Below are 12,611 nucleotides of genomic sequence, written 5' to 3'. Positions count from 1 at the left end.
TCTCTTGGATCTCTGGGGTACATCATTCTGAAATATGCGCATCCTTTTCAGCTAAGCATTTTTACAGATACAAATCAGTAACAGGAGTAGGCCATTCAGCCCCTCAAGTCTGCACTGCCATTCAATAGGATCAGGACTGATTTGATAGTAACCTTAAGTTCACATTTCCACCGACTCCTGTTAACCTTTCAATTGCTTGTTCACCTTCCATCAATCTTGTCACAAGTCTGGAGTGGTACCTCAAGGCTTTTCTGCTCAATACTTCACCCCACAGAAAAACTCACAGTGGAATTCGGGAATTTGCTTATTGGGAGAGTTATATCCTAACAGAGATTGATAAATCAGCTGTCAGTTTCACATTTAAAATTTTCAAAAATGTTCAAATGCAACACAAACCATTTGTCGAGTTAACTGGGAGTCCCATTTAAATAGACACTCCCTTGATCCTAAAGGTATCTGCGTTGTTTGGAAAGGCCAACTTCAGAGATCTCAGAAGAAATTCTGGCAAACACTTCAGATTACTGCAGGGCTGCAGATCAGATGATGTTGAATCCATTCCCAACAGCCCTCTTAAATGTACATAATAGCTAGCACAGTAATACTTTCTGGAAGAGTAGGGAAGTTATCACCCAGCTCACATCCTGGCTCACAGTTATTCCTCAATTAATGAAGTAAAACAAAATTATCCCATTAATCTTGTGGTAACTTGCTGTGCACAAATTGGCTGTCATGACTCTATATTCAACATTACTGCACTTCAATAGCTTACAGATGTCGTCCAGTTGTGAAAAAAAAACAAATACAAGGCTTCCATTCTTTGGGAGATAATTACTTCAATAAACAAAAATGTCTTGGACTTTGCTTGTTTTAGCTGATATCTTATCGTGTGTATGCATATTGTAAAACATTTTGCATATTTATGCACTTGCTATTGTAATCATTGATCATGCTTTTTGTTAACATTTAACATTGAAACTGCCTATGTAAACACTTAGATAGAAAATCCTGCATATAAACCCTGAGGAATGACATATGTGTGGTCTGCAGCAAGCGGACACTGTGGAATCATTTTAATTTTTGTTAATTTTCTCCATTGTTACCTGTAAAAGAGACATATGTTCGAAAATGCTTATGTTCATCATGGACAATGCCAACAAACCTTGAAATTAATAAAACAGAAGAATTCAGATTATCCATCATTCTTGTCATTGTTAATCAGTGACTGACCATACTTTACTGGGATTTATTGGCACTGAACATCATGGAACCTATAGCAAAGTAATACATCCTGTCCTCCCTCCCAGATAAAACAATATGCAGTAAGCAAAAGATAAAGCAAACATAAATGAGAAAATAATTTGGGATGCTAAGAGGAATATTGTCGAATTAATGTGAAGCCTGTGTTACCTGAACTCCAAATCTGGCAAGATTTTCCTCACATGACTCCAGATCGAACCCCTGAGACCACCAGAAGCCACTGGAAGTGAGAACCAGTAGGATGCGGCCATTATACAACTCTATAATGGAAATTATGGATATTTTAGTCTTTGAGTTATTAGGCAAGCAATGTGTGTGCTGGAGACGGAGGGAATTTTGTAAGCAGTGATGGTTTGCTGGTGAAAAGTTTTCAAACAAACTTCTTGCATCAACAGCATGTTATAGCAAGTACCATTTGTTTTCTCAGTGTTGCTTTTTTATGGTTTCCATAACACACCTCGTGAGAGAAGAGCTGGGATTGCTGCTGCTTCTAATGCTTTTACTGTAAACTGTCGGTGGGAAGTGTATAACAAAAGCACAAGCAGAACTTATATTCCAATTAGTGGTCACTTTATTGGGGAGCACCGAATGTCCAGTTTTCATTAAGGGATTGATTCAAGGTTAAGCACTTAAAACACTCTCAGAATCTCAAGAATCACTGTTAATTTGCCCATCTTGGGATCATTGCAGCGATATTCTCCCGACTAATTTCAATTTGGTTTTAAATGAAAAAATACACTCTATTCAGTTTCCCGACAGGCAGAACACCGTCGTTGTATTCTGGTATTTCAAAACTGCTTGAGTTTCTTCTCTCCAACTGCCCCCCTTTCCCTCTTGTCCAATGTCATTGGTTTCTTGATGGTTATCAAATCTCATGCATCCTGACCAAGCAGCCATCCCTTGAAAATAATACATACAGGGAAAAAAAGTCTTTGTTCCAAGACCATCTGTTCTGTACTCACACTTTTCCAACAGGTTTTTTTTTTAGATTCCCTACAGTGTGGAAACAGGCCCTTCAGTCCAATAAGTCCACACAGACCCTCTGAAGAGTAACCCACCCAGTCCCATTTCCCTCTGACTAATGCACCTAACACTACGGGCAATTTAGCATGGCCAATTCACCTAACGTGCACATCTTTGGACTGTGGGAGGAAACCCACGCAGACATGGGGAGAACATGCAAACTCCACACAGACAGTCGCCCAAGGCTGGAACTGAACCTGGGACCCTGGTGCTGTGAGGCAGCAGTGCTAACCATTGAGCCACCGTGCTGCCATGGTTGGTTGTATTCATAGGATATAAATGTCACCGACTTAACCAGCGTTTTTGCCCATCCATAATTCCCCAGACAGGAACAAAGAATGAACCACATTGCTGTGGGTATGGGGTCATATATAGGCCAGACCCAGTAAAGATGGCAGCTTCCATCCCTCGAGGTCATTAGTAAACTACACTGTAGATAGTATTTATCTGACAATTGACAGTTGGTGTATGGTTGTCATTAGACTCTTATTTCCAGAATTTTATTGAAATCAAGTTCCACCATTTACCATGGCAGGAATTGAATCCAGATTGCCAGAACATTTCTTGGTTTCCTGGATTAGTGGTCTAGAGATAATATCACGAGGCCATCACCCCTCTATTCCTGAATGCCGCAATGTGTTCAGGAGTGCATAAGCTCAAATACACTTCTCTTGCCACCCACTGAGATCAGCTGAAAAACCTGGAGCTCTTGCTTCAGGTTATATTGCTATGTGCAGAATTAACTTTCCAAGCTCTCGGTTGTTTTTACTCAGTTCCCCAAGTGAAACAGCCTCAGGAGTGCCATCAGCTTGCTCTCAAAACTCCAAAATACATTTCAGGACTCACCTGTTCTCTCAGAAGGGCTGCTGTACAGTTCTGATTCATTTGTGCTATTACTTCGACTAAGGATGCCCGGTCCATTCGGATCTGAGACACAAAAATAATTTCTTCAGCGACTGTAACTTTCTAGGTGGGAGTTATGAAATAGCCACGTTGAGATTACACAGCAGAAATACTTTTTCTCAGAGGATTGTGAAATATTGAAAGTCTTCCTCTAAAGGTAGTGGAAGCAGTCTTTGGGTGCTTTTGTTGCAAAGACAGATAGATTCTTGGTAAACAAGGGGGGGGTGAAAGGTGATCAGAGGAAGGAAGAGAAATGTGGAGCTGAGATTACAATCAAATCAGCCATGATCTTACTAAGTGGCAGAACAGGCTTTGGGACCACATTACTTACCCTTGTTTGTAACTCATAAAAGTGGTGAAAGCAAAGTCTTTAAATATTCTTGAGGCGGAGATGAATAGATTCTTGCTAAGCAAGGAGGTGAAAAGTCATCAGGTCTAGGGGAAACATTTGGAATATCAATTCAGCCCTGACAGATTCTTAGAATCCCTATAACGTGGAAGCAGGCCATTCGGCCCATCGAGTCCACACGAATTGTCCGAACATTTAGCATCCCACCCAGACACATTTCCTACCTGGGCCTGTGGAATTCATTGCCGCGGAGTGCAGTGGAGGCTGGGACGCTAAATGTCTTCAAGGCAGAGATTGATAAATTCTTGATGTCACAAGGAATTAAGGGCTACGGGGAGAATGCGGGTAAGTGGAGTTGAAATGCCCATCAGCCATGATTGAATGGCGGAGTGGACTCGATGGGCCGAATGGCCTTACTTCCGTTCCTAGGTCTTATGGTCTACCCCATCCCTGTAACCCTGCACTTCCCATGGTCAACTCATCTAACCTGCACATCTTTGGATTGTGGGAGGAAACTGGAGTACTCGGAGGAAACTCAAGCAGACACGGGGAAAATGTGTAAACTCCGCACAGGTAATTGTCTGAGGGTGGAGTCAAACCTGGGTCCCTCACACTATGACTTTTGTGTGTGTGGGGGTTTGGGAACATCCTGGACTAAACGTATCCAAAGTTTGACATTTAAATGGTCAGCTGTTCCTCTTTAAATCCTAGTTTGGGTTCCAGACAGTGGGAACACCAAAGTGTGCAGAGATCACCAGCTCAGAGCAGGTCTACATTAAGGAACCAATTTCTGAAAGTAACGATTTCCTTTGAAGGACTGGGTTTACCCTGGTGGATTCGATCGCAGGGCACTCCGGGGTGAGGTAGTAGGAAGCTGGAAGGCTTAGTAGGGGTCAGATTCCATTAGGGGAGATGGGTCAGATGCACTCTGGGATTGTTAAAAGTATACATGCCTTTGCCTTAAAAGTACATTGACCCATTGGAACTGTCGAAGCTTTCAATGAATTGTTGAAGCCGTGAAACTGTTAAAGCTGCCAAAGAACTTAGAAAACAAATGTTTGTTTTGATTAGAGATTAGTTGAGGGAATTTCAACGTATTTAATTTTTTTTATCAGCTGCAAAAGTAGGCCATGTGGCCCATCAAATCTGTTCTGCCATTCCATGAGACTGTTACTGAGCTGATAATTTTCAACTTCACTCTCCTGCTTTCTCCAAATATACTAAGATTCCCTTACTGATTAAAAATGTGTCTTTCCGCCTTGAATATGTTGAATGACAAACTCAATGGCTTTTTGCGGGAAAGAACTTCACAGATCCACTACCCTCTGAGAAGACGTTCCTCCTCATGTCTACTTTGAATATGCGACCACTTATCTTGAGATTATGCCCCTGGGTCCTAGACTTTCCCACAAGTGGAAAAACATCTTCACATCTACCCTGCCAAGCTCTTCAAGAATCTTGTAAGTTCCAATAAGGTTGGCTCAACCTTCTAAATTCCAATCAATACTAGTTGAGCCGACTCAATGTTTTCACATTGGACATGTCAGCATGCCTTCTGAAACTTGCCCAATGTGGGCAGTCGGTGAGTGAGTGGGCATGGAGCAGAGAGTGTAAAAGGTAGGGGATGGAAACTCAGGTTAGAACTAAGTTAGCACAGGGAAGATGGAGAATAATGTGCACAGGAACATATCAAAAAGCAAGAGGGAATGGGGAGCGGGGCATAGGGATTAGAAGGGGCCATGAAGGTTGGTAGAGGGGCACAAGGCAGAATGGAGGGTTTGAAGTGGCATGGATGGAGATATGATAAGTGCATGTGGGCCAAAAGATGTGTGAGGGTTGAGGTCTGGAGAGATGCTTTACTTTCATTATTTTCATTAAACTGAGTGCATGGGGCAGACCTTGCACCCAGCCTGCAATCGCAGCCAGTAGTATCTGCTCTCATTGCGTGATCACCCTGTCACTTCATAACAAAAATCCGACTTTCCAGTTTAGGTTCACACAGGTCACGTTTCTGGAGTTGGGAAACAGTCCATCTCTATGCTCTCGACCTGTGAACGAAAATCGAGACCGTCTCCTGAGAGTTGAGTACAAGGCCAAGCTGACATTTCCAGCTCAGCACTGAGAGAATGTTACACTGCTGGAGTGATCTCTTTACAGTGGATATTAAACATAAAAGTGTTGAAGACAGTACAGCTGCAGACAGGATTGTATGAAAAGGATTCATGGCACTACTTTGAAGAGAGTGCTCTCCCTGGTGCCTGAGCCAATATTTGCTCCTTCATCAACACTGCTGAAACAGACAACCTGTTCATTATTACATTGGTGGTTGTGGGAGCCTCCTGACTGGTAGTCATGTTTCTTCTATGACAAAGGTGACTACATTTCAGATATAATGTGGTCATTAATCATTTTAGGGTATCCTGTGTTATAGAAATACAAAACTTAGTTTCTTTTCCACTCAGACAAATAATAATTTCATTGTTTAATAGTGTATCTGTCATACCATTTATCCAGTGAACTACATCTGCTTCCTCAATTGCTTCAAATGACATCAAGGAGGCTTGTTCTGCTGATATCTTGTAGCCACTGTCATCATGCGCCATTATGGCAGGGGTCTATGAGCTGGTGTAGCAGGGCAAGATTGTTCTCGGTTTCTGTATCATGCATGACACTAATGCTGGGATCACTTTGTGCCACACGTACGACTCTGTACAAACAGGTATGACCAGAAACAATTAAGGTGCCGAGTCAGCAGTGGTGCAACTTAGGCACGATTACCTGCAATCTAAAATAAAAAAATCCATATGAGATCACAATATTCCAAAGTGAAGGGGGTTACAATGAGAACTTTTAACAAGTAAAATGTCCCTAGGTGCTTCACAGAAGCATTATGAATTTAGATGCCATAGCGGAGATGTTAGGGCAGATGACCAAAAATGTGATCAAAGAGATACATTTATGTAGGTATTATAGAAACCACAATTTGAAAACAGGCTATTCAGCCCATCTGGTCTGTGTCAGTATTTAAACTCTACGTAGGCATCCTTTCCATCATACTCAAATGCACTCTATCCGTGGTATGCGGCTATGAGATATAGTGACAGAATACGGGGAGGAGAATCTCACCATTTCTTAACACGTGGCAAGTTTATTTTCACTTTAAAGCCACAACCTTGCCAATTGTTTCAGCTCACGCTTCCCATCATTTTTCATGCTCCAAGGCCCACCTGTCAGATCACCTTACCACTCATTTCTGACTCCGGACAAAACAACAATGAACCAGAGATTGAAAATTCTCTCTTATTGCTGATGTTCATGTCTCCCTCAGCTTCATGGATCTGAATAAAAAGCTCAAATGCTCGGTTGATGAACACAAATCTGCCCGTCACTCCATAAAATTGTACTGTGGAGCTTTAAAATCTTTCAGAATTGTGTTTGATTTCTATCATTGCTGCAAAATAGTTCTGACGCTACTGATGCACTGCTGAATATGTTGTTAAGGTTTATTTTATTTTAGTACTCTTGTCTTGTGCCGAGGATCCCTGTTGGGAGTACTGCATCAGAGACTGCGATTTACTGACCATTAATTTTAATGGCTGGAAAGATCACAGACTCGCAATGTACAATTTTTGATCCATATTATCTCCCCAGTGCATGGATGGAAAAATTGGACCTTCCTCTCGCTCTAGTCAATGTCATCTGGATCCCCTTCTGTTATTATATGGTGACACACCACCACCAATTCTTGATGTACACAACAAATTCTGCAGTTGTTTAAAACACTCAAGTATTTCTCATTTATGTTTCATTAGAGCAACTATCATCCAGACAGTGAACTGTCAATTCAAAAACTATGAAAGAATGAAACTGTTTGAAAATGCATAGCATGTACAGCCTGTAAGCAAGCCAATTAGCTCAACAGGTCCAAAGTATTTCTACTTTGTACGAGATTTTTCATCACACATCATCAGCAAAGCCACTTATAATCAGTTCCCTCTCGTGTTAATATGGCTTCTTTCCAACAGCAAGTGCCTCAACCGCTCTATATTCTTACTGTACATTTTGGGTTATACTAATGGATACATTGGTGACACTGCAATATTAAATTTCATTTTGGTCTTTCCCCCATTCTTCATGAGTATCAATAAACTATCTGATTCATTGGGCCTAATCATGTCTTCCCTTCAGTTTAAAAGGATTGGATTTCAGTTCATTTGTTCTAGGGACTTTGGCAGCATCAAAAAATGCTGTCTTCATTACTTTTCTCTGGTTACCCTGAAAAGGTACCCTGGTATTACCCTGGTAATAACCTTTTCCAATTGAGTGGTTCGTCAAACCTCTTTACAGGTAGCAGAGTAATTAGAGGACTCAGAATTCAAATCCCACCACAGGAAGTGACCAAAAGTAATTTGGTAAATCTGGCAATCTGCTGGCAAGTAACAGGTAACTATTAAAATTAAAATTACAATGCTGTAAGAAAGAGAGAGCAAATTTTCTTAATATGCGTGCTGATGGGAGGAAAGGAATGAGAATTCAGGTCAACAAGACTCAATCATTTGTTTATGAAATTAATTTTGATTTTGAAAATTTGCCAGAGATCCAACAACAGTTCTGAAAGAAATGCACACATGCAAAATAAAGCTTCTTGGATGAAGTCTAATCTTTCTCACACAGAAACACACTCATGCCACCCTGTACTGCCTAATTGTAAACATTGCAACTCAAATATCATGGACTCAATAAATAACTTGATTTAAAAACTGACATCCCTCTTGCAGCAAGTGCTGTAACTACTCCCAGTTAATTTAATATCTGCCAAACCTTCACCTCATCTTTCGCCACTTTTGGTGCAAAACTTTTCTTGATAACTCCCCAATAAAGTATCTACAGTGCTATATAAATGCACGCTGTTGCAAGCAGGCACCAAGAGTTGTCAAGATTATGAAAATGCCATGGGATATGCTTAAATCAACATACCAATGAATGACTGAGTCTTATTGACCTGAATTCTCATTGCATTCCTCCCATCAGCTCACATTTTGTTTTATAATAAGTAAATGTGCTTTAGTTTCTTACAAAAACGTAGTTTAATTTTTAAAAAAGATTGCAGTTCTGGATAAAGTGCGAAATATATCAAACATCATGACCACACACAATACACTTCCCCCTTAATAGATTCATAGAACAGAATCCCTACAGTGTGGAAACAGGCCCTTCGGCCCAATGAGTCCACACCGGTAATGGTAAGGTCCTAGGGAGTGTTGCTGAACAAAGAGACCTTGGAGTGCAGGTTCATAGCTCCTTGAAAGTGGAGTCGTAGGTAAATAGGATAGTGAAGAAGGTGTTTGGTATGCTTTCAGAGTACTGAGTACAGAAGTTGGGAGGTCAGGTTGCGACTGTACAGGACATTGGTTAGGCCACTTTTGGAATATTGCGTGCAATTCTGATCTCCTTCCTATTGGAAAGATGTTGTGAAACTTGAAAGGGTTCAGTAATGATTTACAAGGATGTTTCCAGGGTTGGAGGATTTGAGTATATGGAGAAGCTGAACAAGCTGGGGCTGTTTTCCCTGGAGCGTCAGAGGCTGAGGGGTGACCTTATAGAGGTTTACAAAATTGAGGGGCGTGGATAGGGTAAATAGGCAAAGTCTTTTCACTGGGGTCGGGGAGTCCAGAACTAGAGGGCATAGGTTTAAGGTGAGAGGGGAAAGATATAAAAGAGACTTATGGGGCAACTTTTTCACACAGAGGGCGGTACGGGTATGGAATGAGCTACCACAGGAAGCTCGGTAGCACAGTGGTTAGCACTGCTGCCTCACAGCGCCTGAGACCCGGGTTCAATTCCCGCCTCAGTCGACTGACTGTATGGAGTTTGCACATTCTCCCCGTGTTTGCGTGGGTTTCCTCCGGGTGCTCCGGTTTCCTCCCACAGTCCAAAGATGTGCAGGTCAGGTGAATTGGCCATGGTAAATTGCCCGGAGTGTTAGGTAAGGGGTAAATGTAGGGGTATGGGTGGGTTGCGCTTCGGCGGGTCGGTGTGGACATGTTGGGCCGAAGGGCCTGTTTCCACACTGTAATGTAATCTAATCTAATCTAAAGTGATAGAGGCTGGTACAATTGCAACATTTAGGAGGCATATGAATAGGAAGGATTTGGAGGGATATGGGCCAGGTGCTAGCAGGTGGGACTAGATTGGGTTGGGATATCTGGCCGGCATGGACGGGTTGGACCGAAGAGTCTGTTTTCATGCTGTACATCTCTATGACTCTCTGACCATCCAAAGAGTAACCCACCCAAATCCATTCCCCTTACCCTACATTTTCCCCTGACAAGTGCACTTAACCTACACACCCCTGAACACAGTGAGCAATTCAGTATGGCCAATTCTTAACCTGCACATCTTTGGACTGTGGGAGGAAACCGAAACACCCAGGGGAAACCCACGCAGACACAAGGAGAATGTGCAAATTCTGCACAGACAGTTGCCTGGGGCTGGAATCAAACCCGGGTCCCTGCCGCTGTGAGGCAGCAGTGCTAACCACTGACTCACCTTGCCACCCATAAGGAACAAAAGCCCTGGGTAATTTGATGTACAGAGAGATCTGGATATTCAGGTGCATTGTATCCTGAAGGTGGCAATGCAGTTTGATAATGTGGTCAAGAAGGCATACGGCATGTTTTCCTTCATCGGACAGAGTATCGAGTCCAAGAGTGGGCAGGTCATGTTACAGTTGTATAGGGCTTTGGTTTAGCCATATCTGGAATACTGCGTATAGTTCTGGTCGCCACATTACTGGAAGGATGTGGATGCTTTGGAGAGGGTGCAGAGGAGGTTCACCAGAATGTTGCCAGGTATGGAGGGCGCTAGCTATGAAGAGAGATTGAATAGATTAGGATTATTTTCATTAGAAAGACAGAGGTTGAGGGAGGACCTGATTGAGGTCCACAAAATCATGAGAGACACAGACAGGGTGGATAGCAAGAAGCTTTTTCCCAGAATGGGGGACTCAATTACTAGGGGTCACGAGTTCAAGGTGAGAGGGGAAAAGTTTAAGGGAAATATGCAAGGAATGTTCTTTACGCCAAGAGTGTATGTACCTGGAACGCATTGCCAGCGGAGGTGATAAGGGAGGGCACAATAGCATCATTTAAGGTGTGTCGAGACAAGTACATAAATGGGCAGGGAGCAGAGGGATACAGATCGTTGGAAAATAGCCAACAGGTTTAGATAGAGGATCTGGATCAGCGTAGGCTTGGAGGGCTGAAGATCCTGTACCTGTGCTTAATTTTCTTTGTTCTTTGTACAACATCCCTACAAGCAGAAAATACATGAAAGATACAAAAGGAAACATTTGGTTACTTTTGACAAACTTGAGGGGTCACAACTGTGAACAAATTCTGTTTTGGTTATGGCAGTAGCTAAAAACAAGTATTACGTAATTACTTTTAATGTGCAGCTTAGCTTCTGCAACCTGTAGTTATAAAATCTAGTCGATTTACAATGATTGCCATTGACAAGAAGTTACTTGCTCCAAGGCATGTTGGTGCAACAGTAATGTTGAAATATCAAGTTGTTATCTTAAATCTCCTTTTTTTGTCAAGAAGGATCAGCAGTGACATTCCAAATGGACAGAAATTTACTGAAAGGAATTTCAAAATGATTAAATATTCTTTAATCCCCTGCCAAAGGAAGTGTCAAGACAAATAATAAAAAGAGCAGCTTAACTCGTGCTTGATTTTATGAAAAATTTCCAGTGCTCCGTCAGCAGTTGTGAAAGAAACACATGCAAAAGAAAGGTTCTTCGATGAAGACGAATCCCTCTCCAACATAAACATCCTGCTTCCCCTGCACTGCCCAGTGGTAAACATCACATCCCAAATATCATCGTCACAATGAGCAACTAACTTTAAATTTATAAAACCCGACATTCATCTTTCGGTAATTGCTTAACTTCTCCCAGTTAAGGTCATACTAAATCTGCTGCAGATCACTTTTCGTAAGTAAAAGCAGAAACCCAGCCTGCAAATGCATGAACAGCGAAATAAAAACTGATGACACATTACTTTTGGCTTTGATTTACCTACCGCTGTCTTGTTTATTCTTTTGATTTGTTTCGGATGACCACAAACACATGATTAGCAAACAGTGGTCTCAAGTTACTACATAGTTCCAGTTACTTTTTCCTCTTGTAGTTGCTTTCCTTGCAGTGATTTACAATGAAGTCACCCTCTTAAGTCACAAATAACACAAGGCTGATGGGCGGTAGAGATCACATGACTTACAGGAAACCCTTCTGTTCGATTCTTTCAGCCTGACAGCACTTTCGTTTGTTACTGAACTCTCTTGCAATTCTCATGACAGCTGTACCAGCCTCTCCATCACTATTGTTACCAACCCTCCAGAATTACCTCGGAGTCTCCAGGAATTCAAAGATGCTGCTGGAAGCAAAGCGGGACGGAATTTAAAAAATCAATATTGCACTGAAGGAATGGTGGATCTCTTTCATCTTCTTTCAACACTTTTGTTTATTAGTTTTAAAAAAAAGTGTTAACAATGGGACAAAAAGGAGTGTTTGATTGGATAAATTTGTGGGGATGAAGTGATTCCCATATTTAGTGAAAGTGAGGGCTGCTCATACTGGAGATCAGAGTCAAAAAGTGTGGTGCTGAAAAAGCCTAGCCAGTCAGGCAACATTCGAGGAGCAGAAAAGTCGATTTTTCAAGCATAAGCTCTTCACCAGGAATGTGATTCCCATATTTGCCTTGACTAGACATCCTCATCACCTTGCTTCCTGTCATGACTTCATTCCATTCTCACATTTTCTCCACTTCTGTCACATCTGTTCTGATGCCTGAGTTGGGGGATGGGGGATGGGGGTGGGGGGAGGAGCTCAGGTATGTCTACCTTATTTTCCTGTTTGTAATTTTTATTAATGACTTGGATGAGGGAGTCGAAGGGTGGGTCAGTAAATTTGCAGATGATACGAAGATTGGAGTTGTGGATAGTGAGGAGGGCTGTTGTCGGCTGCAAAGGGACTTAGATATGATGCAGAGCTGGGCTGAGGAGTGGCAGATGGAGT

General features: G+C 42.0%; 1 protein-coding gene across 6 annotated transcripts in view; it reads right to left on the bottom strand.

Annotated features, from left to right (window-relative positions):
- Positions 1-12,611, bottom strand: part of LOC122541472 (transmembrane protein 268) — a 43,127-nt gene that overhangs the window by 21,387 nt on the left and 9,129 nt on the right. For 2 of the 6 annotated variants that reach the window (XM_043678257.1, XM_043678251.1), the window contains exons 2-4: positions 6,036-6,317; positions 3,127-3,207; positions 1,408-1,517 (exon numbers count right to left, since the gene is read on the bottom strand). In XM_043678257.1, the coding sequence (XP_043534192.1) occupies positions 1,408-1,517; positions 3,127-3,207; positions 6,036-6,135 (291 nt within the window). In that variant the 5' untranslated portion in view covers positions 6,136-6,317. Of the gene's footprint in view, positions 1-1,407; positions 1,518-3,126; positions 3,208-6,035; positions 6,318-10,081; positions 10,107-11,616; positions 11,774-12,611 lie in introns of those variants that run through there. The other 4 variants (XM_043678253.1, XM_043678255.1, XM_043678256.1 and 1 more) reach the window with 4 other exon arrangements.

Source organism: Chiloscyllium plagiosum, chromosome 37, assembly GCF_004010195.1.
Source record: "Chiloscyllium plagiosum isolate BGI_BamShark_2017 chromosome 37, ASM401019v2, whole genome shotgun sequence".
NCBI classification, from domain to species: Eukaryota; Metazoa; Chordata; class Chondrichthyes; order Orectolobiformes; family Hemiscylliidae; genus Chiloscyllium; species Chiloscyllium plagiosum.
This window is presented reverse-complemented; position numbering and strand designations above follow the sequence as displayed.